The sequence below is a fragment of the Panulirus ornatus genome, chromosome 29, assembly GCF_036320965.1.
Source record: "Panulirus ornatus isolate Po-2019 chromosome 29, ASM3632096v1, whole genome shotgun sequence".
NCBI classification, from domain to species: domain Eukaryota; kingdom Metazoa; phylum Arthropoda; class Malacostraca; order Decapoda; family Palinuridae; genus Panulirus; species Panulirus ornatus.
In genome coordinates this window covers 11,999,614-12,027,593 of record NC_092252.1, presented here as the reverse complement: position 1 = coordinate 12,027,593, position 27,980 = coordinate 11,999,614, and the positions used below count along the sequence as shown (strand labels likewise).

Genomic DNA, 27,980 nt, shown 5'->3' with positions numbered 1-27,980 from the left:
TTTGGTATAGTGTTGTGTAAATGGATGGTATAGCCAGTTCGACAGATGGCATTCTAAAAATAGTTTCATATGTACCACCTCTGTTACTGTCACTGCGTTGAACTGGTGCATAAGATGTGTGGTGTAGTGGTGGGTACGCTCATACATTTGCCTGTGTGTTAACTACGCCAGCTGTGTGTTGTGGTGAGGGAGCGTAGTGTGTGCTGGATACAGAAGCAACTAGAAAACGTATGCAGGATGAAGCCTTGAAGCGAGGAAGATATCTCTCCAAGCCAATCGCAGAACTTATTTAACGGCCATTTTTATAGCGATTTTAAGAGCTCCGTAAAACATTGACCGAAATTTGCCTCAGAACTACCCTCACTTTTTCTCGATATATACTGTATTTTCTGCTACATCTACGTCACTGTATTTCTGGATCACGCTTCATCTTCATCTCGATATTCTCTCATGATTTCTTTCTTTCCACTCTTCATACGTATTCTTATCTTGATATTTTTTCTTCTCCACGATTCTCCTCGATTCTCCAATATGCCCAATACCATTTCAGCACACCCTCCTTAACTCAACAACACTGCTTTTATGACCGCACCTCTATTCTCTTATACTTTTACTACTTACACGATCGAACCACCTCACACCACATATTGTTCTCAAACTTTTCATTTCTAACACGTTCATCTTTATGTATATATATATATATATATATATATATATATATATATATATATATATATATATATATATGTATGTATATATGATTTTTTTCAAAATTGGAATGAAAATGTCATGATAGTTTGCTTCCTCGTAGCCATTATGTGCTCATATAATTAAGGGTTGCCGACGTAAGGAGTGGAGATGAATGTACTAGGTTGCCTCAGTTATGACCACTGTATACTTTGATGTCCACATTAATCCCAGTTTTCTTAATTTCCACCTAATTAAGAGGGAGTGTTTGCATGTGCTTCCTAATGAGCTTTACGTTTTTGTGTGGAAAGTGTAATTTGAAATGCAAGCAATCGGACACTACACAAGATCATGTTATTATTATTATTATTATTATTATTATTATTATTATTATTATTATTATTATTATTACGTATTTTATCATGAGGTATGACGTATTATTTATTTGTATAGTACGGGAAAGACGTACTGGTCTTGTGAGGCGCCATTTCTCGCACTTTCTCCAATATCATTACAGCTATTTCCCAGTAATATGTGCTGTCAGCATTCAGAGTTTCATCGACCAGAGGCTATTTCATTCATCCAGTACTTTGGTAGTTTCAAAGTTCTGTTCGACTTTTCTGACGAGTTTCCAACTTGATATCCTGTTATGGCCTATGTTCGATCTTTCTTTGCCTCTTCCGAAGAACTCTTCAACTTCGTCTTCGTTATACTGGGTTATAGGAATGAAGGTTGTGATCAAGACATCTATTGTTCTTCAGTTAATCAGTATGGAACAGGTTTATGGTTTCCAACCTCACACTGTAACTCAGCTCACTTGATTCTGGTACTTTCCTTTTTTGTTCTGTGTGTGTGTGTGTGTGTGTGTGTGTGTGTGTGTGTGTGTGTGTTGGCGCGCGCGCGCGAATGATACTCAATTGGTGCTGTAGTTGTGTGATTATCGGTGCTGTTCAGCCGCTGTGAATCCCAGATTCTGGAGAACTTTGATTTCTGAATTTTCCTTAGATGCAGCTTAGCTTCTGGTGGTAGCTGAGATACCGGGTAACCGGTCATACGTCTTAGATCTTGGGTCGCTCGAAGTCCTAGATGCAAAGGTAACTCAAGTGTTACCCAGATGCTGGGGTTATCAGTCCTTAAGATGAGCAACATCATTGCCGGGATGTATATGGCGGGTGGACCACGTAGCTGCAAGAGATTAAGACGTCTTTCTTAAGTGAAGAAGGTGGTAGTGAACCAGGGATTGCTGCAGTCTTCGGTGCAGAGCAGCTGTTATTTCGTAGCTGCGGGAAGATTAGAATTTGATCGTACACTCAGGGTCGCCACATGTATGATGGTGTAAGGGTAGGTGAAGCTCCCGATGGAAGATGGGTATCTCGCATGATTAGTTTTGACTGTATCTTCTTTACAATTTTTAAGTCCAGAATATAAGCAGGTGTCTTTCAGCCTCTTTTTTTTTTTCTTTTTTTGCGTTTCAGCCTCCCTTTCAGCTTTTGCGCCCGTGAGCGTACCTCGGGTAAAAAAAAAGCACATTTTCCAGCTCTTTTTTAGCTTATTTCTTTTAACTGTGACTGATGGAACAAGGCTCAGCCCTCGTGAATCAAGATATGAGTGACCCTCAATGTGTGGTGGCGGTGGTGGCGTTGCTCTAGCACCTTTTTTTTTTTTGTCATTTATCATTTTTTTACTCGCTAATGTTTTCTTTTCATAAATTTCCCGTCAGATTCACAGCCCATCGAGCAATACGAAACATATTCGTCTTGATCCCAAAAGTTTGCATGGGTATTCTAAGTCAAGTAAAGATCTATATTCGAGAATATACATTTTCCCTTAGATTAAATATATATATTAGTTCAGAATAGTTATTGGTATATTCATAATGAAGTTCTGATGCATGTTTACAAAAATATTGACGCCCAGATTTATCATATAAACTTTAACGATCACAAACACATCTCAATTGTTTTGTTTACATTCGTACCACGTGGGGTTACTTTGCACGGCAAATACAGTTTCGCAGTCGACTCCGTGCCGTTCGCTCCAGTGTGGACACGCCAGTCTGGAGAATGCCTTATGTATAAGGCCTTGCTTGCGTGCGTAGTGTTGACGAAGACGGAGTGACCAGCACCGGGTTGGTTCTACTCGCGTGTGTGGCGGAGCACGCGAAAATAAAAGTCGGTCTGAATCAGGAAATTGATGCAACACATCCCTGCGAGAAATGCTAGCGCGAAGCCGATGCTACGTCTTGATCGAGGCCAGGCCTTAAGTGAACCATAAAAAAAGGCTTATAGTGATAATTAAGTAAAAAGAGGGAAAAACATCTTAGAAAAAAACAATATGAAGAGCAGAATAAGTCAGCCTCTTATAAAGTGGTAAGTCGTAGTTCCGTAGAAAGCCGTAAGAGGGGAGGAGTTGCTTAGATCAGTGGTGTAGGGGGGTAGGAACACGGATCACAGCGGCCCAACCCAACCCGTGAGTTGCCAACAAGCTCACAAGTAATCATGAGACGCAGACGGAGGTTTGGTCGCCATAGAGCAGCTCCAGAAGTTTTGTTCTCTGTGTAATTGTATGTCTTGTCTTTCGAGTTTATTCCCCAAGTCACTTCTCATGACAAAGTTGTTTTCTGTTTTCGTTGTTATACGATCTAGTTTTCAGTGACTTGTTTTCATGTCATCTGTGCAGAGCCACGGTCTTGTTCTCTTTACTGCTCTTATTTAGTGAGTATCAAGAAGGCATAAGTTATCACTCATCACCTTCACACAAACTAGATTTTTCTCTCGCAATCTGTTTACCAGTTCTTGCTATTTCCTATTTTCAACCTCTTTTTTCACACGAAGCTTCTTCCATTTTTTATTTCATTTTATAAAAGCTTCTATTTTCTCTTCAAAATTATTTATGTATTTCCTGGAAACTAAAAGTGTTCAGTTTCACTCGTGTTTTCTCATCACATCCTAACTATTTAAGATGTCACCAGCAGCAAGATTTTTCTTTTCTCCCGTGTTCCACCTCTTAGAATTTATCCTAGACTATGTTCATATCACTGTTCGTGAATTCTTTGGCAGGATAGATCGTATATCCAGTTCCGTAGCGTGGGTCTATCCTCCCCCGTTTGTATAAACTTCCACTCCTCTTCCCCCTGGTATTGCCAGTGGTGCTGGGCTCCTCCTGGCTTATGCCTCGCCTGTAACCATCCTCAGCGCTCTTCTCTGAGCCGGTTTCGTTTCATTAAAGAGAAATTTCTAGGCAGTTGTTTTAGCAGGGCTTTCTGTATTGGGAGACTCAATTTTATCGACGAATCCCATATAACTTTTATTTTTCGCTCTGGAAAACAGGGATTTTTTTTTTTTTTCTCTTTCAGCTCATTATTTAAGCGGAACAGGGGAAGAACCATGCTCTTATTACACTTGAAGTTTTTTTTTTATGGGCGTATAAGACTTGAAATATGGGATATCTTAAGAACAGAGCCAAAGCCTAGCCCTTTTTTTTTCGGCATATTGTTGGCTGTTGCAGCAGTTTTCTGTGGAAATGTTTGATCATCACTGTGCGATATGTAGAATTAGTGGCGATGTCTCGTGAGTGAATGAGGAGGTGGGAGGGTCTTTTGATGTGGAGAAGCTGGTGGTAGGCTGCGTCAGGTTGCGTCCTGGAAAGGCTTGTATCTATATACAATATCAGAAGTGGTTTATTCTCGAACTATACCTTAATACTTGTGTCCCTTCGTGATTCTATGCAGCTGTGGAAGTGCCCGTGTTGAATATGTGGTATATATATATATATATGTATGTATGTATGTATATGCCGGCGTTGGCTCAGGGGTTTTATTGCCTCTCTGTCCCTCCACAGTATCCGTGAAATAGAGAGCCCGAGACGCTGATCACTTGTGGCAGTTTTATTGTACGTTCGCCGTTGTGAATGTTTCCCATTCTACACCTGACAGCTCACTCGCGGGTGTTTCCCGGAGTTATCCCAGCGATGGAACCCAATGGATGCCTTGATTTTTACCCGATCTCTAACTCCTGCTTTATCGTTTCCTCTCAAGTTCGCCCCTCCAGGGCTTGTCAGACGTAGGCGAGAGATGCAGGCATCTTTTGAGATTTGTGGACGTTAGTTTACGAGGCTGTAACTTGCTGGCAAGGAAGTCGCAGTCAGTGCCACTTGTATTGTAATGGTGGCTTAACGTTACCCTTAGGGGAAGGTTACAGTCCGTCACTTGTAATGGTGTTTGTAACGTTACTCTTAGGGAAGGTTACAGTCCGTCGCTTGTAATGGTGTTTGTAACGTTACTCTTAGGGAAGGTTACAGTCTGTCACTTGTATTGGTGTTTGTAACGTTACCCTTAGGGAAGGTTACAGTCTGTCACTTGTATTGGTTTTTGTAACGTTACTCTTAGGGAAGGTTACAGTCATTGCCTGCAGTGTGCTGGTGGCTGTGACGTGTCGTTACGGAAGGTTACAGTCACTGTTACTTGTAGTGTATTGGGAGCTGTAACGTGTTCTAATGGAAGACTGGTCACTTTATCAGACGAATTATTTGTTGAAAGTGCTGCATATCTTTTTTATATTTTCTTGGTAAACGAAAACGTTGGTCGACTTTTAGTACGTCTCTCCGTCGCGTTTGTCTGTCTGATTTTCGATACGTCCGTTTTCTCTTTTGGGATACATCCTCTGTAAGAAAAAGAAAGAAAGAAAGAAATAGGAGGAGCCTTACTGACGTTGTAAGAGGGGCCTGCGTTAGAGGATTTTGTTTCCAAGACTCTGATTGAAGCCTACCATCTGTACCTTGTCAATTACTTGTAATTACCTGTAAATTACTTGTAATTACCTGTAAATTACTTGTAATTACCTGTAAATTCTTATCAGATTCTTTCTTTACTCTTGATCACTGGGACTTTAGCTGAACGCTGCTGGGAGGGTGTCTGTTGAATTTTTCGGTATAGTTATTAGATAATTGTACTGAGCATTCAGGAGGGTGAGATGCATGCGTGGGATAGAGTAAATTGGAACGACGTGGTAAATGTGGAGGTAGGGGGAGGGGAGACGTGCTGTTTGTGATGAACTAGGGCATATGAAGCGGTATAGGGGAACCACGGAATTAGTTTTGTCGGGCTTGGCTGTGGATGGTGAGACCAGGTTTTGGTGCATTATACACTGCAGCTAGGGCGTAGATGTGAGCAAACGAAGAGGTCCTTTCGTCTGTGACCAGCGGTATCTCCATAAATCGGGAGAGAGTGAATATGAAAAGAAAAAGGTAATTTTGTTCTTTGATGTTATTTTTCTCTGGCTTCACATGCTTAGTATGCAGACGCATCCTAGTCTTAATTCATATTTTTGTTCCAGTTTGTTTTCTACGTCAGACGATTTTTCCGTTTAGGGTCCCGTCATCTAGGAAGCCATCAGTGTTATGAAAGCAGGAACAGGCATATTCATATACTTTTTGCAGTTTTTGATGACTGATTTGCATGTTAGGCTTGGCATATTTCAGATTTGCATACCATCATAACCTGCAGTGGAAGGGACAGATGAGGACATGTTTTGACGTCTTTCCTCCTGTTGTTGTATGTTGTTGATTTCAGCGTCTGTCTGCATCAGGATGAGCTGTTCTCCGCTGTGTAGTAGAGTGGTTGCACCGGACTATACTTGAGACATTCCTATTGCATTTTTCTCCACATAGCGACACCATCTCCTCAGCTTTTAGTATATGTATATATCACCTGCCTTGTGAGGTAATAACTCAGGGTGTCTGATGAAACACGTCCAGAATACGTGGTGCGCCATATGCTTCTTGTACTAAGGAGGTCTGACCCAACCTGACAACTGTGGTGAGGCCTGCCTCCCGGAGCCTTCACGATCTTGTGCCTCCCGCTGGTGACACTGACCTGCACCAAGTCCGCTCTCTCTCTCTCCCTGGTCCTCGGGCCACTCCTTCCTGCTGGGGAAAGACGTCATTTTTTTCCCCCTATCTGCTGGTCAGATTCTCGCTTTTTTGTTTCCCCGCTAATTTTTATCCAGCCTCTCCCCCAGCTACCTTTTCCTTGCCCTTCCAAGGTACCTTCTCCCATTGCCCGTCTTCCCGTACCTCTCCTTCCCCCACAAGCCCTCACGCGTCCCAGCTCTTTCCTCCCGCGCGCTTCATTCCGCCGTCTCTCCGCACCTCCTTTGTCCTCCCTCGCCGCTCCCATCTTCCTTCTTCCAGTTGCTTTCACTCCCTGCATCTTACCGCCCCCCGCCTCACACTCCCCACGACCCACCTCCGTCCCACACCGCCCCCGCCTCACACACACTCGCCTCCCACCCCCCAACCTCCGCTCCACACCTCCCTTCCCTGCCGTTGGCAGATCCCTGCTGTTAAATTGATATATTAAGTTCTGGCGGAGGCTCGATTTGGATTTTATTGTGTTAAGGACACGATCAGGAACCAGTTCCCTCCGGTGTCTTACCGCGGACTGTATCAGTCATTCCCCCATCGGCGGAAGAGACAAGTTGAGTCTCTGTTGTTCAGCGCCAGAAAACGAGGTGTGAACACGCAAGAGTACTGATCAGTCCTTTTCCTGCGTAAGTGATTAGTCTGTCTCCTGAAATATACCGGCCTGACGTTATCTGACTCTAGGACACGTCTTGAGCTTATGTGACACATAAGTGATGACTTCAACTCATAGAAGAGGTCGCTTTTATGTGACCCCATGAGTTCAGACTCCTAGAATGCGATACTTTAATCATCTGAGTATTCACGAATTAATCCCATGAATATGATCGCCTAAGCCCCAGAACACAAGAACGCAATCCCTGAAAAATTAACGAGTTAAACCAACACTGCGGTGACTTTAAACCCCTCCCATGGAACGAGGACATTAATCTCCTCATTCAGAGCTTCGTTATCATACTTAGGTTTTCGATTCGCAGCGTTTAAAGGGATGGGATGGTAGTGCTGAAAGGGATTCAAGTCGCCCAGCCCGAGGGATGAAGTCGATTATCTTGGCGAAATGAATTGTGGCTGAGTGGATCTCGTCGCCTTTACTCGGGGGCTTAAGGTGTCGCACTTGCGAAAAGTATTTCATCGTACTCGTGAAGTTCGTCGAATTCGGAGGGTGAGTAAAGTTTTCATTCTCAGGACTCGGGAGTTCAGAATCACTACTCTCGAGGAAGTAAAATCAAACTGAAAGAAAAAAAAAGCAAAAAAAAAAAAGAGTAAAAAGGTGGTAACGTTAAAGTCATCACTTTCAAGACTTGAGAGTGAGTGAGTGGACGCTCTCATGAGATTTAGTGGACGCGCTCAGAGTTTATGGGACGCACTCGGAGTTTAGTAGACTCACTCGGAGTTTAGTGGACGCAGTCAGAGTTTAGTGGACGTACTCAGAGTTTAGTAGACTCACTCGGAGTTTAGTGGACGCACTGAAAGTTCAGTGGACGTACTCAGAGTTTAGTAGACTCACTCGGAGTTTAGTGGACGCACTCAGAGTTTAGTGGACGTACTCAGAGTTTAGTGGACGTACTCAGAGTTTAGTAGACTCACTCGGAGTTTAGTGGACGTACTCAGAGTTTAGTGGGCGCACTCGGAGTTTATGGGACTCACTCAGAGTTTAGTGGACGTACTCAGAGTTTAGTGGACGCTCTCGGAGTTTATGGGACGCACTCAGAGTTTAGTAGACGCACTCAGAGTTTAGTGGACGTACTCATGGGGTTTGGTCGACCTCATCCTGTGGTTGAGCCTTTGTAATATAAGGGGTTTACTATCGACGTTTTCCAGTGGTTCAAGAAATGACCTGTGGTAATAGAGGTGTTCGATCGACGTTCCCAGTGGTTTAGAATTACCTGTTGTCATCCAGGTGTTCGGTCGACGTCTCTCAGAGGTTCCTGGTAATCCATAGGTCCGTGAAGTAGACTTGGGTACAGTGGCTGGCGGGTTCATTGCCACCGTTAATCAAACGCTCGTTAAGCTTCCTTTTTTTTATATATGTATGTATATATTTCTTCAGGACCGCCTCTCGTTCAGCTATTTACGAAACGCGGCAGCCAAAACATTCTGATGATAACACACATTTTTTCCCCCCGAGCTGGAAGACTCGGCTTTGAGGCAGACGGGACACCTTAACTTCCCTCTTCAGTTTGAAAGAAAAAAACGTTGGAGGAAGTTTGGGTAGGGGGGCATGGTGGGTGAGTGTGGACCCTCCGGGATGTGCGCAGGTGAGCGCTGCTGGACTGTTCCTCCCGCGCCACCATGTCTACGGCGGCTGTTGCGCGTGGCGCAGCCTGCTTCGGTTTGAGACACACAGGAGTGTGTTTCTGCACGATTCAGATTCGTTATCTGAGTCATCAGGACCTACAATGCTTTTGTTATGTGTGTGTGGGTAAGTACACTTGGCTGTGGCTCTTTTGCTGCTGCTGCTGCTCTGATGATGGTCACTTGTGTGGTCAGCTGCAAGCTGGTGATGACCTCTGGCAGTCCTTTAGACTTGTTTGTTGATGGTAAGTGTGCTAGTGAGGTTGACGTGGATGGCGTATGGCCTGGGAGGTATTCTTCCTGCTGGTGCCCTGTGACGTGGCACCTTGACAGCAGGGTGCGCCACTCCCAAGATGGATCCTGTGATGTTTACATTTTGGGAGTGTGTGCAGCGTCTTAGTAGACAGGGACGATTATGATGATGGTTATGACGTAAGAGGGAATATTGATAGAGGGGGATGATAGATAAGAGGTCACTGATAGTGCTGGCGGTGGTGATAATGGTAGAGGATGGTCTACTTAATGGGGACTCTTATTCATGTAGGGGAATGTATGGCAGATACTTTTATGGGGTGATACATATTCAATGTGTGTGTCAGACAAAGTTAAGACTGTGGGAACTTTTTTTTCTACGTGAAAGTTACTTTTAGAATGAGGTCAATACTATGAGGTCAAGCGTCCTTGATGACAGTCATAGTTTTGAGAGAAACAAGGCACGTGATGTCTTTAATTGTATGACTGGCAGAAAGCGACAGCTGATTATAGATACGGTTGTGATACGTTGTTTGTTGTAGAATTCAGCGATTGACATACGAATTAGGTGTAACTTTTGTGTTTTCACCTTGAGGTGACAGAAAAACTAACTTATACCTGAAACTTTGGAGGCAACTTAAGAAATCATGTATGGGAATTGACAGTGGAGGAAGTGGATGCTAAGTGGGTACTGGGTCCAAGGAGACTGTGTCACTAGGGATAGGATGAGAGACGTGTGTGCTTCATTGAAGCTGTGTGTTTGTGTGTCCACTGCTTCAGATCTGTCATGCGTATGGACGTAACCAAGATAGTAAGAAAGACGTTGTTGGTTGAGAAATTATCATCAGATCATACGATCATGATATGTAAAAGGTAAAGGAATATTCCAGATGGTCATGGAGTAAGAATCTGAATCGGAGAGCAAGAAAGATAAATCCTGGGAGGCTGGAAAAAATGAAAGCTTAAAGCTGATAAGAAGATTAAGAGGTTGTCTTAGTATTTCTTGAATCGACGCTGAAACAATGGACGAATGAGGTGTGTGAGGCTGCCCCTCAGAGAGATGTGTAGAGCTGCAGGAAGAGATGATGAATACCATGGGAGAATGCACGTCTGGTGAACTTGGCCGTTGGGAAGGTGAACTGAAGGAAGTTAAATCTGGAAAATGCTGATGAGTGCAAGGTAAAGAGTTGAGTAAAATGAGGCTATGAATTGAAGAGTAGAAGGTGAGGATTTTTGGGAAAAGAATGAGTGGAGATTTAAGAGGGAGAAGAATAAGTTGTGTTTGAAGGAGGTAAATAGATCCTGAAAGGAGTTCCATGTGGAAACTGGAGATGCGGGAGACACGAATGGTATTTTGCAAGGGAGGAGAGAAAGAGTTCGTGAAGGGAGGCCGAATGTATTTTGCAAGGGAGGAGAGAAAGAGTGTGTGAAGGGAAGTTGAGTGTATTTTCAAGAACCCGAGTGAAGGTGAATTGTGGATCTAGTTAAGTTGTCTCGAGGAATGAGTTGCATGTTTTGTTGCCGGTGATAGGAATAAGTCAGTTCAAAGAAGACGGGTGACGAGGTGTCCGGTATTAGCCCGGGAGAAATTACCGTACTTGGGGTTCCTTGTTGAAGTTCATCTCAGGCTGCAGTTGTTGCCAGACTTCTTAATTTCTCACGCCATAGCATGGATGTGTCTTCTTTTTATGCACGTATGAAAGATACTTGGAGCTCACTAACTAGTTTCTAAGGACGCTGGGTACAGATACGGAAGGCAGAACACTTCCCCTACCAGTAATACAATACAGTGCTGCCTGTATTTCATCTTGTGTCCTGGGCTGCGGGAGGTGCTCAGTCGATTTTATTTTCATTTCTCTCAGACTCTCACTTTGATGGCCCCGGCTACACGGCGTAATTAGCAAAAGACAGTCAAAGGGATGCAATTAACCCTCATCAGAATACGAAGCCTTTGAGTAACTGGGAAAAGATCGTGGGAACAAGAATCAGATTACATACTTTTAACAGTGGGATTTTTATTTCGGATAAGAGTGAGTTGAAATTGGGATTTGACCTGAACTCTTGGACATGACAGGTTGGCCGTTGGGTTATGATTCCATGGCCTCTGGCCAGCTCCATAAGTCTCATCGGGGGCTGAGGGCTCGTACCGCCATTCCTCAAGAATCGCACCGTCTAGCTCAAGGGTCGGTCCGGACCGTCTTGTTCAGGAGTTGCACTGGCTTGCCTCGGCAAGGGTCAGACCATTCAGCCCGAAACGTCAAGAATGATGCGAAAAGTAGGTCTAGCTGTGGATGTCAGTGTCCAGTCACTCGGCAGTCAATACGACGAGTGTATTTAGACCAATGGAAGACCTTTAAATGCTTTGTATTCTCTGACTTTCAGAATTGCTCTCGACTTTCAGCACTGTTGCTGAGGTGCTGTTACCAGTCAGACGTACGGTGCTTTTCTTTTCGCTGTCTTGATGTGTTTTTCATTCTTAAGTGTCAGGGGATGCTGGTCTTTATGCTCAACGTTTTGTGTTCAGTTTATGTCGTCATCAGATATGCTTTGTGGTCGTTCTGGGCTCAGGTGTATTGAGGTCAGTGCTTGTGTTAGAAGCATGAGAAATGTGTTTTCTTCATATAATATATATATATATATATATATATATATATATATATATATATATATATATATATATATATATATATATATATATATATATTCTGCTCAGTAGAATTCCAAAGCGATTGATTCAAAACATCAAGGCTGTGTACGACGTGTTTGGAAGCTAGATTCAGTTTTGCGTCGAATCCCGAGGGAGACAAAGGAATATATTTTCTTCATCCCTGTCTAATTTTGGTGGAGGACTCCTTCATTTTTTCGCATGGAGAATGATATCTTCTTGCAGCAAACACTTGAGGATTTGAAGGACGCTCTTAGCAGATGGATTACTCTCCTCAAAGACTTCGCCGAGGAGGGAGATCAGCACGCGGAATTCAGAATTGCAGGCCATCGGGAGGGAATGTGGAAAAAAAACGTAGAATTGAATTTCATGAAGATGGTCCGCCCTTCTTCTCTTCAGTTATGTACTTTGGAGCTGAAAGTCTGCTTTTCTGGCAGACTGCAAACAAAGCTGTTAGAAGGGACAAATGAGAGTGCCTGAAACTAGCTTGTTTGAGGTATACGTAAGGTATACGAGCCTCCTCTCCAGAACTGGAGAATAGGACTGAGCCGTGACGTGTCAACGGTCGTGCGTTTGAGCTGACCTCCATCCTGTGACAGGATCACCGAAGACGAGATCTCGCGCAGAAGCGAGAGATTAAAGACGTAAAGTGATCCTCGAGTAAGTCCGTGGGTCCGAGTGCAGAATAACTGTTATCTAAGACCCCCTTGCAGTAGAGCCAGTGCTGGACGACGCTTGGCGCGCCCGACTGAAATGGTTTTAAAAAAAAGGACGCGTGTGAAGCATCACGCTTGAGAGAGTACCTCATCGCCTCTGTCACCGGCAGCTTGCTGACACGAGACTTCCCGAGGGCCGAGGACTTGATGGACTCGGAATACAGATGAGGCTCTCAGGAGCAGGCTCAACCTCGCAAGCGCTTGAGTTTTAGAAGGCAGTCAGACCGAACCGCATGGTGGAGTTTTGCCCGTCAGGCAAGGAACTAGCGCTGGGCTCCTCCGGTCAAGGGTGGCCGATGGGTTACTTCGGATGATCTCAAGTGTGAGGTGACTGGACAAAGGGCAGCAACACGTTACCGCAGCGTTTGCCGTTATACTTTAATAGTCCTGACGCAATTGAGGGCGTCTTACGCGGTCCTGTTTTAGTTTCGTGTTGTTTTGTTGGCGTATATTGACGCACATCGTAACCGAGTATAGTACACGTTGCTCTCACCTTGGATACAGTTTCTATATACTGATATCTTCATTGTTTTTTCGTCTCTTTTTTTTTAGCCTTTGCAAATTAATGTTGATCTAGTGACGCCAACATTCGGGAACGAGTGTAATGTGTTTCCCTCGGCACTTATCACTTCCCATCATATTCACCTCAGAAGGAGGCAGTATCAAACTCATCTTCACCACACTTCGCCCTCGGCAACGCATCTTCACCTCACCCTTGACAAACACATCTTCACCTGATGCTCGACAATGGGATCTTCAAGCGCACCCTCGATACAGCTAAATTCACTCTCCCCTGGACACCGGTGGTGAGGCTCAAATCGGAGGTCATCTTCACAACACTCTTTGACACCTGGCCTCTATCTTGAGAGAGAGAGAGAGAGAGAGAGAGAGAGAGAGAGAGAGAGAGAGAGAGAGAGAGAGAGAGAGAGAGAGAATCATTGTTTAACTCTTACGGAGTGAAACGTTAATGTCATATTTTTTTTTCACATATTCACTCAGAACACGTAACTCATATTTCATGCGAAACCTGACACAGTTGTTTTTGCATGAATTGCCCTGTATAGGTATTGTCATAGCTCAAATAGTTGTACATTTTAACTGCTATCATATGCATACCATTGTTTTATATATTTGTCCGTGCGTGGGTTTTAGTGTTTATGTGCTTATGTGTGTGCGAGATTGTGTGTGTGTGTGTGTGTGTGTGTGTGTGTGTGTGTGTGTGTGTGTACCTGTTCTTATTTCTGTATAGGTTTTGAGTCTTTTATGTGCGTGTTTTTTGTTTGTTTGTGAGTGTTTTGTATGAGGGCATGTGTGGATATCTTTCTGTTTGTTTACAGTCGTATTTGTGTATGTGTGTGTGTGTTGGAAATCAATAGTGACACATTTCCATTGGTCGGGATTATGGATTTGATGTGTACAGTGACACTGACTCAGAGCCTCGGCTGAAGAAAGGAAATGGACATAGAATGGATTTGAGAGCAAACACAGGCAGGAGGAACCTCCTAGAGAGAAACACAGTTGACCACAGCAAACATGGGGCCAGGTGGACTGAAATGTGTACTGGATGGGCGCGCTCGCTCTTTCACGCACACACACCACACACACACGCACAGTATATTACTGTCAGGCGTAATGCATCCAGGCTGCATGTCTCCCTCTATCGGATGATATATCACAACCCTCAACCATCGTCCCCGGGCAGTATATCACTGTCTTGCCCACCCGTCCCAGCTGTATTTCAGTATCTTCGTCGTCGTTCATGGGCGTGTGTGTGTGTGTGTGTGTGTGTGTGTGTGTGTGTGTGTGTCACTACGTTCGCCATTCTTCCTGGCCGTATTCGCTTCCATGACCCGTCCATCCATCCTTTTCTACATCATCATTATCCTCACCATTCCACCATAAAAGTGCATCACTTGTTTCCCCATATCACTATCACATGTCCCGTCTCACTGTCGCATAGACCTACCAGCACTATAGCACTAATCCCCGCCTTCACCATCACAATTATAGGGTTCATCTCCTCTCTCTCTCTCTCTCTCTCTCTCTCTCTCTCTCTCTCTCTCTCTCTCTCTCTCTCTCTCTCTCTCTCTCTCTCTCTCTCCCTGCCATCGGTGTACAAAGCCATCATCATCTTGGCGACAAATTATCGGAGACTGACCTTCTTAGGGGTACGTGCCTCAAGACGTAGTCCAGGAGATGTTCCTGAAGGTGTCAGGTGTGTATGTGTGTGTGTATTTGCCGTCAGGAGGAGGAGCAGGAGGGTGTGGCAGTGGTTTTCAGTTGCTAGATCCTCAAAGCGTAATTGTGTGGAATGTGTCGAGTTAGTGGCATTCGGTGTGGTGTGTACAGCGTGTGTAGAGTGTGATGGATGGTGTGTTGAAGGTGTTCCCTGTCATGGGGAGGCTGTAGTATATGGAATGTGGGCAGTGTGTGGTGTCTGTAGTGGGATGAAGGTGTTCTGTAAGTGTTTTGAACATCATACTGCTACAAAGATGCTATGTATCTGTGAGTTTTGTTCACTTGAATATGCGGAGTAGAGGACAGGGGTGAGGGGACGTGTCCACGTGTACTGCAAGGGCCAGGCGGTGTGTGTATCCACTTTCACGGGACATGTCAACAGAGCGGAGGAGTTGGTCCAATGAGTATAGGTTGTCTGTCATCAGAAGGGAGTATTACACAGCGCGTCGTAGCTGTTACAACGCCCTTCCTTTGCCTTGATTGATACCTTCAGTTTGCAGCTTCTGATATTTAGATTATTTGGTCTATATTTTGACATGTTATTCTTTTGATCTTCAGCCCCTTTGATTCTAAACTCTTACTTGATTAGCTTTGTGGTGACTATCCGTTTGAATGCACATTTGCCACTTACAGACACAAGTATGTCGCTTGTAATGACGTACAGGCATTTGACTCTGGTAATCATATACGGGTATTTGTTTCAGAGGAGGGAAAAGACACGTTAATAAAAATCACACACACACACACACACACACACACACACACACACACACACACACACACACACACACACACACATTTATGTATGTGCCACAAGTCACATATTTATCCATATATATATATATATATATATATATATATATATATATATATATATATATATATATATATATATATATATATATATATATATATACCCATTCCTTGTCTTTACATCAAATCACGTGTTACAGGTATTCATTCATTGTTGTGTTGCTTGTAGTCTCATATATTGTAGGCATTTGTCACCAGTGATCACACATGAGCACATCTTAGCTGTTCTGCAGACACCCGTTGTTTGCAGTCGTCTAGGCACTTGTTATTGGTAATCACAGAAGGACAAGTGTTGCTTGTAGTTACACAATTGTCATCAGTAATTGTAAGTGGACATTTCTTACTCAGTCGTCTTTCGTTGTACCATATACCTACCTGTCGGAGGGAATCACACACAGCGTATATTGTTGCACACTTTCCAACCGCAGTTTCTCCCGCCCTTAAAAGGTGATGTTAGCACACAACAGTATTCTGTTCGTAAGAGTAACGGCGCCTTGAATAGAGTAACCATTAGCTTTCCTTTCGTCTTGAAGGACCTTAAATTCCAGCCTGTCACATTTCTAGAAGAGAAGGCGACTAAAGGGGACGGAGGAGTGGGGGGGGGGGGGGGGCTAAAAACTCTCCCCTCCTTGTCTTTTAACTTTCTAAAAGGAGAAACAGAAGGAGTCACACGAGGAGTGCTCATCTTCTTCGAAGGCTCAGATTGGGGTGTCTAAATGTGCGTGGATGTAACCAAGATGAGAAAAAAGGAGACAGCAGTTGCCTTGTTGTGTTCGCTGAAGTTAATGTCATCATCATACTTTTTTTCTCCAAGATATTCTACATTACTCTACCGTAATATGATTGTGTCCGAATCTGTCCGATGTTCTGGATATTTTTTTCCCCCCACAACGTAGTACTTGAAACTTGTCATTGAAGTGCATAATAGTTATCAGTGACCCACAGGAAGACTTTGTGTCTATTTTGTAACTTCTTGGCGTCTTGTGTTGCTTGAAATTCCTCACTGACTCTTGTGTCGTATACAGATGATGTTATTACTCTGTGGCTCGTATTCACGCTCATAACAGTGAGAAACAGCAGAGGAGCAAATACATCCCCTTAGGGGAACTGAGGATTTTAACAAGGATGCCCAGGAATGTACCTGATTTACAAAAACGTTTGATCTCTTTAGTTGTATATCACCGTTCCCATTTTATCGGTTGTTCCAGTCTTTACGTTTTCTGTGCATTATGACACAGTGATCGCCTTTGGTAAAGACTTTTGCAAAGACTGTATCACAACGACACAGTGTTCTGTGATGCCTGTACAATATCGTCTAGGTGGTTAGGCACCTGCCCATTGTCCTGGGTTATGTAGATTGTTTGACTCCACGAAGCCGCCGGTCACCTCAAGTCCTAGGACTCAAAAATATTTAGTGACGTGCGATGTCCAGTGTACGTCGGTAGTATTTTTGGGGGATGGCTTCGCATCCTCCTTCATGGAGTGGGAGTTGTGTGTGTGTGTGTGTGTGTGTGTGTGTGTGTGTGTGTGTGTCGTCGACAGCCAGACAATAGGACCAAGGCTTCCATCTCGGTCCTGGGCTTTCTGCCTCATTTCCACAAAGGATCCTTCTTTCAGCTCCTCCACCGTGATGATCCTTGGTCTTTGACGCATCCCTTCCATCTCTCCCTCACTCGCGTCCCTCGGCAGTCAACCTCGTCTTAGAATATGCTCAACCCAGCTTTCTTTTTTTTTTCCCTGCATTGCCAAGATACTTTCTCTCTCTCTTTTTAGAAGAGAATTTTCTTTATTCTTCTTGTCCTCAAAGATCACTTTCTTTTTCTCTTGTTCACGCTCACAGATCAGGAAAAGAATTGTATATGAACGTTGAATATATACCTCCAGATTATATATATATATATATATATATATATATATATATATATATATATATATATATATATATATATATATATATATATATATATATATAAACACATACACACACACACACACACACGGTTTTTCCCGGTGGATTATTCCATTGCATAAATCTCAGTTCGAGGGAACTGCACACTGGGAAGGGAATCATGCGGGTTTCCTTGGAGAGTTTTCAGAGGACTCTCTAAACACATTGGTGGGCGGATCTGCCAAGGGCTCCTGCTGTCATGATTGCCTCGGTGGCTGAGGGGAAATTTTTAGATAAGTTGAAGTATTCGGTGGAGGTAGTATGACTGATGTAGTGGGAGAAGTAGGAATGGGGAGTACGGATGGAATGGGTGAATTGGCGTCTTTGAACTCATGCAGCGTAGTTATATAGTGCGTACTGTCATTTTATCGTGTGTGCTGGTGTATTGAGTGTACTGTATTGCGAGTACTGTCGAAGTCTGTATATTAACGCAGAGTGAATAATGATACTCGGTAACAGATTTTCTGGAAGAGTGAGTAGTTGGTGAGTGTTGCTGGTTCAGTGGTGTATTAGGAGCGCTGATTTTCAAGCACTGATGATGTGTTGGAAGGACCAGGTGAATTGTTAGCACACCTTGCGTGGAAATATAGGTACACTGGATGCACATGTGTTGTGGGAGTGCTTTTAATCGTGTAAGTGCTGGTCTAGTGGAAGTATTGAGGATAGAGATGCTGGTGGGGGTGTGAACGCTGGCCTAGGGAATTGTTACCCCCGTGTCTTAGAAATGCTAGTGAAGTGGTGGCTGGAACCGATGGAGTGTGGGTATTGGCCAGGCGATAATGTTATGGTGTTATGGAGATACCATCGATTACAAAGGAATGTAGTTACATTCAGATTTCAGAATTTTAAAAGATTTTTCTTTAAGAGAAACGTGACCCCGTCCACAATACGATTAATGGTAGTTTAAGCACTAGTGTGGTGGCATCATTGGGAAAGGGGCACACAGTGCAAGGGTGGTGGTAGTGGGGGGAAGACGTGACTGTAGTGGGAGCACTAGCACAGTGAGGGTACTGGTGTGATTGGAGTGACGGAAAGAAAGCACTTGTGGCGTGGTGGTAGAGGGGTGATGCCTCTACTGATGGCAGGGAATGTGTAAAATGGAAGTACTAGTGTGATGTGTGTAGGAGAGAGAGAAAGACCATTACTGCAGTGGAGGAGCTGATGTGCTAGAAGTACTGGTAATGAGGAACAAGCGTAGTGGGAGCACTGGTGGCAGTTGGGTTACGACAGCTGGAGTACAGCCATGAAGCCAACCCGTTGCCATACACTTATATGATTCACCCGATTGTTAGCTCTGCGAGCGCAAGATCTTCCTTTTGCTGGTGTCTCTTGTGAGGTCGCAGTTGAGGACTACTTTGACTGTAGTACCTGTTGTTTTGTGGTATGGCTGGGTAACACGGAGACAGGTGACAGGTTCTGGCGTGCCTCGTAAGTCCTTTTTGCGCTGCCGCTCACAGGATGAGCATGGGTTGCACAATCAATTTGCTGGTCTTGCCGGCACAAATCAAGCAATCGTAAGTCGAGGAGTCTTGCCCTGCATCTCAGAACCCACTGAGGGAAGGGGTCAGGTGTGTGTCAAGAAGTGGCTCCTGCAGGGTCTTCAGTCTCGCTGCATTACCTGTATTTCCACACACACACACACGCAAGGCGATGACGCTATTCTTTTGTGTTCCATGTAACCTGCACGGCCTGTGGGTGTATTGCCCAGCCGGTAGCATATCCTGAAGTTGGGTGTCCGCATCGGGACATACTGTTGTGGGCTTCAGCTCTTTGTCTCACTCCGCCTTAGGCTTGGAGTGTCCTCCTCCTCCTCGTGGCTGAACTGAGTTGCAAAAGAAAGAAAGTGGGTGTTTTCTTTTCAAATACTTTGGATATTCACATTGGCAAGGACATCATTACCTTTTCAAGTTAGGTATAAATAAAAAGTCTCAGAATTGTTGAGAGAGAGAGAGAGAGAGAGAGAGAGAGAGAGAGAGAGAGAGAGAGAGAGAGAGAGAGAGAGAGAGAGAGAGCAGGGTACAGTGTGTGTTGCACATTATATGATCCGCTAAGTGACTCTCTCTCTCTCTCTCACTCTCCTCGCCACCGTTCGTGTCGAGGCCTTGGCTCAGATATCCCTCGCTGTCTCCCTCGCGCCGAGAACTCGTCACGATATTTTCGCCTCTTTCCTCCCACATTGGTTGAATTGGTCCAGGAGTCGGAGATCTTGGCGCCCCCCGCCTGGTGCAGGGACGGAACTTTTCCCCTCGAACAGCTGGTGCTTGATGCCGACCCCCCACGTGAGGGGGAAACGTTTGATGTTGTAGAACTTAGCCGTGTGTTTGACGGTGTTGGTGTGGTGTTGTATCGTGGTGATGACGGAATCTGTTCACGGTTTGAAGCGCGTGCGATGGTGAATTATGCGGTGTCACTGATACAGTGGGTGTGGTGGTCAGGCGATAGCGAGCGTGATTATGGTGAGGTGGAAGTAAAGCAAGAGAAGGTTGGGTGATGACGAGGTATGAGTACCGGAAGGTCTCATATTTGAAAGTGAGGTGGGCGGTAACTCCAGGCCTCATTACTGAATGGGGTAGGGTATGGTAGTTACCATGCGACACCAAGGTTAGGTATGGTGAGGTCTTAATGTAAGAGTGAAGTTAGCTATATTGAGGTCTAACGCTAGTACGAGTAAATTAGGTTGGGTAAATTTCGTGTTGAGAGTGGGGTTAGGTTAGGTTAGGTCTCATGCGAGACGTAGGTTGCCTCACAGATATTGCACGAGACGGTCAAGGTTTATGAGGTGCGTAACGCCTGAGTTCACTGTTATTATCTTCACGCTCACATGACGTATGTATTAGTCCAGTGACGCACTCTCCTCTGTTCCATATAGAGTCTCCTCAAGGCACCGTCGCTCATTTGTCGCCTCTTCGCCCTTCACTCTCCAGTGGGCAGCAAGTATGTTGATATTCCTAAACTCAGATTTTTCTTTTCACTCGATCATTAGTCCATGTTTGCACTTGTAACGGAGAGAGACTCGCACGCTCATTGGCTACACGGCTGCCCACGATCAACCAAGCTGTGACGTATTGATCAATCAGACGGAAATGTATTTCATTTTCTGACCTGAAGTGATTCCCTCCAGGACTGGCATGAAAGCTCTCGTCCTGTGTTTTGGGCCACGACTCGTCGCGTCGATTTTTGTAATGAATAAATTTTCCGGATTTCCCTCCATCCCTCGAGGATCGGGTTGATGCGGCACGTGTCGCAACGTAGGCCCGAGTGGTCAAGTTAGTATTGCTGATCAGAGCGCCCTCCTGCCCCCATTTTGTGGTCAGCCTGGGGGTGAGGAATATGTCGGGGTTTAACGAACCCTTGTTATCTCCCTCATGGCCGACGACGCTAACCTAGACCTTCCTCCCCGCCCGCCCAACAACCTCTGGTATCTCCTCAAGAGCTGTGATGAACAGTTCATGATATATATATAATATTTCGTACTTGCCCTGTGGAAGGTGTCAATTACGGGCATGATGTGAGTGATAAGCCGGTTCCACCTACCCGGCCACAGGCTCGAGGCGACCCATACCCACCATGGCGGTCCCCTCAAAATTTACATTATAGATTTCCTTTAACGAGGATGATAGATGTTCGGCCGTGGATGAAGATGAATATCCTGCTGTATGATAATCAAGACAAGAAATATTCCCTCACATTTTCCGGCAAAAGTCGCAAGGTTAAATCCCCCCCCCCCAACCCCATCCCTTTCCCCTCACATGGGGAAAGGGGTCGACGTCGGCGCCAAACTTTTTATGTAAAGTGAGTAGATTATCCCAGGGGGGGAAGGGGTGTTCCTCGTTACCCTGTTAGTGCCTCGCTGTCCGAGGGGGAGGTGAGGGGGGAAATATGAGAATATGGGGTGAAGGGGAAGGGGCAGGGGGGGGTATCCGGTGCTAGGGGGAGAGGAGAGAGAGGGAGGAGAGAGGGTAGCTAGGGGGAGAGGAGAGGGAGGGAAGGGGTGGCTAGGGGATGACAAGAGATGAAGAAGAGAGGACGTTGGGGGAGGGTTGAAGGGGGGGCTGGTAGTGTGGAGAGGAATGTTGGCGATGGGTGGAAGGATATGTGACGGAGAGGAGGAGGTGGATGAAGGTGGTGGGGAAGAGAAGGGGTGAGAGAGAGAGAGAGAGAGAGAGAGAGAGAGAGAGAGAGAGAGAGAGAGAGAGAGAGAGAGAGAGAGAGAGAGAGATTGTTGTATACTTGAGTCTTTACTCATAGGGTTTATTTCTGAAACCGAATAGTTTTGTTGCCCTTCCGTGCCGTTCCAACCTTATTTATATGCAGGCTGCTTTGGAAGATATTAGAGAAGGGGAGAGGAATATGGCTTAATTGAGAGATAAAGGAGGAGGGGCCACGAGAGCATTGCAAACCCTGGAGAGAAACGACATGAAGCTTAGGAAAGCTGAGGGTGGAAAGTAACGAGGGGGAAGGTGGAGGAAGTGTAAGCTCATGATGGGGAGATAAACTGAGATATGTAGGTCAGGGGAGAAGGAATAGATGATGAAGGGGGGAGGGGAGCACTAGCGCTGAACCCCTTTTGAACACACGACCCATGAATGTGACGTTAGGACACTTGGGTATGAAGGCCTGGGATCAGTTCGAAGGCCAAGGCCTTCATACTTGCAGAGTCCCACCGCTGCGCTCAAGGGTCGCACCGTCGGGCTCAGGGTTTGAAGAGAACTGCGAGGGAGAGGCTGGAGGTGCGCCTCACAATGAAGAGTGTGGTTGGTAGGTAAGGCAGGTGGTTCGGGTCATGGATGCGGGTGGGATGAACCTCGGTAAAATAATGTAGGTTAAAATAACCTAGGTTGCGAGAGCGTGGTCCGCTGGGCCGAGGAACGTATCCTTGAACCATTTGGAAGGAGCTCCTGTGTAGGTGTCATTCTGCATAGCATGTACATATGGATGGTATCAGTAGCTCCCATTATGTGTGCAGGGCTTCTGTATAAATGCTCTCCCGTCTGCAGTTCTACGAAGTTGTTAAACCACACACACACACACACACATTAAACTCCAGTGAACCAAATATAGGCAATCATGTGGCTTACGTCACTTGCTGCTGTATCTAAAGCAAGCGAAATGGGCTCTAATTGGGCAGAAAATCTCCTTAGACTTTACTTCTGTCGACCTTCATTTTGCAACAATTTTTCACGATTTCTTTAGCGAGCAAGATGATTAGGATCGTGAAGATGGGTAGATGTAGATGGAAACAGACGAGATGGGAAAGTTACTTTTTTTCGTATATTAGTATCGACCTGTTTGGTTTATTCTCCTTTGCGAATTTTTTTCGTCCGTAATGTTTAAGCGTGTATTTGGATGTGTAAATTTCGTAATTTCTCAAGGGTCTTGATTCGTATCTTTGCCCCTCTGTATATGTGGATTGTTGCTCTCATAAACAGACGTACAGCCATGTTTGTCAGCTCGCGCAGCATCTCGTGCGCAGGGATGGATACACTTCTGTTACTGATGTCGGAATGAACATGTCTTTTGAGGGAGCGTCTGGTAACGGGTTTTTATGGTCGTGGCAACGAAAGGCTCACCTGACGTGGCCTCGGGTGCTTAGATTATTATTATTATTATTATTTGTATTATTAATATTATTATTAGCAGTAGTAGTGGTTATTTGAAGCCTGCTGCTCTAGCTGTTCGAGTTGGTGAGGTTTGTGTGTGTGTGTGTGTGGGAAGAAGGGACATAAAGGGCGAGAAATACCTTCCACCACTCCTCATTAATTTCGTGAATGACGTATTTTGCCGACGTTTTCCTCTTCCAGGAAGTGTGTTATTGTTGGGTTGGCGGGCGGCGGGTGCATTGGTGTGGTGGGGGAGTCCTGTCCTGCTCGGGTTTGGTGCCGTTTCATCGCCCCACTCCACCACCACCACCCTACTCTCCGCCATCATCCATTTTCTGTTTACTCGTATTTTTATGGTCTTGTCTAATGTCCTTCTATCAGCCTACAGTCCCACTCCCGTGCTCCTTCCTTTTCCTCTCCCTCCTCCTCCTCCTCCTCCTCCTCCTGCTCCTGCTCCTCCTCCCATACTCTGACTATCAGCCAAGCGCAGGATGTCGTTATAGAAAACGGTTTTACGGGGGTATACTTTTAACGACGGTCGTTGACTAACGGACCTGGTCTGCTTCAAAGTAGAGAGAAAAGTCTTCTTATACAAAGGACTTGCAACTTTTTTTATTGATTGTTTAGGCTACAGTTGATGTTTATTGTAATCCAGATATAACGATAATTCAGTATATTTTAAGGGGTGTAAAATGGTCTGATTTTTTTTTTTATGGAGTTCTAAGCGAGACAATAAAGAAAATTAGTGTCTGGAATATGTATATGTTTATAATTATGCTCTGTCATCTTCATACACTTGGCAATGTAATGGAGTAAACTAATTATAATTTTGGTAATGTGTTCGTAAAATATAATTCTATTGTGTATATTCACTTGTAACTGGCACAACTTTAACATGATAAGAATAATTATGTATATATTCCTTTTTTGTCAGAAGTAACAAACGTTTCCATTTAGATTATGATGATAGACGAGAATGAAGACATTGTCCACTATGCAAGAATCATTTTTATGTGTGTATTTGTTTACGGTTATCTTTTCGTATTTCTGACGTATACATACGTAATCCTTGTTTAACTACTGTGTATGATTCGTATTGTAATTCAAAGGTTATGGTTATCATATGTTATTATTTGTAGGTTAGCTCTCGCGGTATGTGTCATATTTTGTGTCTTATTTCATGTTATTCCTGGTGTTTAATTACTAACTGTCCATTTTTCCACAGCCGCGTCACTCGGCCAAACTATTGGGGGTGCTTCGCCAGATGCCCAACCGCTCCGGCCCTGACGTCTTCTTCTCCTTCCCTGGCAAGAAGGGATCGGTCAGTACTCAAGCCTTCCGGGCACAGCCATTGTCCAGTCATTCTGTGTGTGTGTGTGTGTGTGTTGGAGAGAGTATTTACATTCATATTGTCCCATTTCTTACCTTGTATAAATTGTGTATATGAACTTTATGTATATACACACATATACCCACACCACAGCTAATATCTATTCATGAGGATGAACAAGAGGGCTGGCTGTGAGCCGGTTGCCCCGTCCGGAAACTCGAACCCGGCCCTGTTGGATTACTTGATCGTATTGCCAACCGCTGCACTATGGATTTATACGGTATGTCTGTCCGGGGTGGAATGTAGAGGAGAAAGATGCAATTCCTGTTTATAGGCCCTCCAGAGAGGGAGGTGGTGGTCTCTTGACGTGGGTGTGGAGGAGCAGTTGATCTGAGTGATGCATATCTTACTCTGTCACTGGGTGGGTTAGTGCTCTCCTCTGTGGATCTGTCTTTCTGGGTGACACACATGAATCTTTGTCGTCAGGGAATACACATATCTCCTGGGCATTCTGTTTCAGTCAGAATAAAACTCTGTTTTGGTGAATGCATCTCTCTCTCTCTTTCCAAAATCTCGTCGTAGGTACTCTCTCTCTCTCTCTCTCTCTCTCTCTCTCTCTCTCTCTCTCTCTCTCTCTCTCTCTCTCTCTCTCAGGGGGACACTTTGTCACACTCCCAGGAATCCGTTAGTTCATTCTTCAAAGAGAACGCTTTTGTCATTGGAAGAACGAGTCTCTCACTTGCCCGGGGCGACGCGCCTCATGGACCGGTGTGTGTGTGTGTGTGTGTGTGTGTGTGTGTGTGTGTGTGTGTGTCTCATTCCCTGGAAAATGCTTGTCATTCTGTCAGAGGTATGCATCCTTCACCCAGGGGGACGCTTCTGTCCCTCACACACTGGGACACTCTCTCACCGTGTTAGGTCAGGGGTTCTTCCTCCTCCACCACCACGATCGATATGTAATCATACCTTGGTGTTTCTCTCGCACACGACCTCCCTCCATCCCTTCCTCCTCTTCCTCCCTCTTCCATCTTTCCTCTCACATTCCTTGCCTACATGATCAGTCTTTCCCATGTGTCGCGCCGTGCTTATTGCTCCAGTCTGCCCTTCTCCATCTCCCTTTGCACCAAAAAGTTTTCTTATACTCCTTGTCTTCTGTCTCACCTTGCCCCCATCATCTTAACTTTGTGCCCTCTTGGCTGTCACTAAAAACCCTCCACCTTTCATTTTGTCCCTCCCATCACATGCCACATTCCTGGCTCCCTTCCCACCCACCACCTTACTCACCTCCGTATGAGTCCTCCCTCCCGAACACCGCCAATCCCCAGCACACACTGTCCCAACTCCTGCACCATAGTTAAGCCAAATGATGGATTCTCTCTGCAGTCCTGTCAGGCTCTGCATTAAGCCTTTTTTTTTCCCGAGTAAGTTGCGTGTGTGGTAAAACTTGTGTTGTGACGAGCGACAGCAACATAATGGGTTGTGAGTGTTGCACAGAAACGCCGTCGGTAATTTAACCAAAGTTTATCATTTTCTTTTTTACTTAGTAAATTGTGTTCAGTTTTCGCGGTCGAGAGCAACTATTGTAAGAGAGTTTGCCTGTGAGGGGAACCTCCTCTTCGAAGTGTGAGATCCTTGAATGTACTGGGCCTACTGGCTTCAAAAGGACACTGTCTTACAAGAGATGACCACTCCCCTGAGTTAGTGGCCCAGACAATGAAGTCAGCCTTCGTAATAAGCAGAGATCTCAGCCAAGCATTTCCTCCTCCTCATCTCCTTGTGGTTTTGTGTTCTTCTGAGTTTCAAAACACTGTACCAGGTTCGATTCTTGGGTATAATACCCTACCGCCTTGGACCAGGGGTTAGGTCTGAGGCTTGGTTTATCATAGCCAAGAGTCTTACTGTCGTAGTCCATTGTTCGCACCGTCATGTTGAGTATTACGAGTGTGAGTGGTAAGGACGCTTCGCTTTCGAAGTGGGCATGAGGCGTCGCGTCTCGCATTGGCGGTTTGTTCAGTGTGATGAGTCAGCGCGTCGTGTCTGCTTCCACTGAGAATTAACGGTCAGTCTTCATTCAGCCCTCCCCTGTGACGGGCGCCTCTGTGATGACAGTCATATATTTTCTCTGAAATTAGATATCACACCGACCATATGCACCTCTGGATATGCCCACGGCTCTCCCTGTGGTGAACCGCGACACCTAAACGCGCTCTTACGTACACGTTCACTTCATGTGGGAGGTGAGAGCACTTGATCGTCTCCAGCGCTAGACGTGATAATGTAAAACCTGACGAGAGAGGAAAAATATCATTGGTTTAAAATAACATTTCAGTTCCCTTTCCCAATCATTATTGTTTTCCCGTGCGCAAGCCTGAATCAAACTGGACAGGTGCGACGTGTCTCGCATCATCATAAACAATGCTTGTTTTGAACGCCAGGTGCGTAGGTTTAATTGCATTCATTACGGTGATCCGCTGCGTATATCATGGCTGGTGTTCCTGAATGCATTACGCATGGCAGATGTTGAGGCAGAGCGCCACGAGATTGGCCTCTGTGACAGGGATAGACAGACGTCACAGACAGGAAACTTCATTAAAGTAACTTTTTTCATTTTCACAATTTCAAGGCCTTTTTTTTTCTCTCTTTTTTTTTTCCACCTCTCTCGCTTGTGGTGATCTGTTGTCGTCTTGACAGTTCCATTATTGTCTTGATGATGACTGGTCCGGAGAGGGGTCTGTGTCATCATCATTAATCACCATCCTTGTCCTCATCATCATCATCATCATCATCATCATCACCATCATCTTGTCCTCCTCCTCCTCCTCCTCCTCATAATCATCATCATCATCATCATCTGTCCTCCTCCTCCTCCTCCTCCTCATCATCATCATCATCATCATCATCATCACCATTATCTTGTCCTCCTCCTCCTCCTCCTCATCATCATCATCATCATCATCATCATCATCATCATCATCATCATTATGCTCCTCCACCATATCATCACCATGTGTAGGTAGGTGTTTTCCCCCTTGATCACGACGGGACGACCCTTGTGCACAGCACCAGTACGGCTCTTGAGCACAAACGGTACGACCCTGGACCACAGCGGTACGACCCTGGACCACAGCGGTACGACCCTGGACCACAGCGGTACGAGCACGCCGGTACGACCCTTCACCACGGCGGCACGACCCCCTGTGCACGACGACGATGTACGACATCGAGCACAACAAACAGGACTCGTAATATGATGATGACCTTTGACCCGAATCTCAAGGGTCAGGTCAGAGGTCAGGCCATTATGCCCAAGGTTGGCACCGCTATGCTCCGAGAACCACTTTCTGAGAAGACATCACCCCACTGATTCCTCCCCCTGGAGGCTGTGACACCCCCCCCCCCCCCCACACACACACACACACACACATGCTGTAGTCTAGAGTTTACAGCAGAACGCATTTCTCCCTTCACATTTTTCACAACGTTTGAGCTTCATAAACGTGTTGGATTGCCTTCATAA

The 27,980-nt window shown here is 45.2% G+C and overlaps 1 protein-coding gene across 3 annotated transcripts in view; it reads left to right on the top strand.

The window, feature by feature from the left end:
• The window catches only part of LOC139758115 (uncharacterized), a 357,618-nt gene that overhangs the window by 316,231 nt on the left and 13,407 nt on the right, over positions 1-27,980 (top strand). For all 3 annotated transcript variants that reach the window (XM_071679216.1, XM_071679217.1, XM_071679215.1), the window contains one exon: positions 24,359-24,454. In XM_071679216.1, coding sequence (XP_071535317.1) covers positions 24,359-24,454 — 96 coding nt within the window. The remainder of the gene's footprint in view (positions 1-24,358; positions 24,455-27,980) is intronic.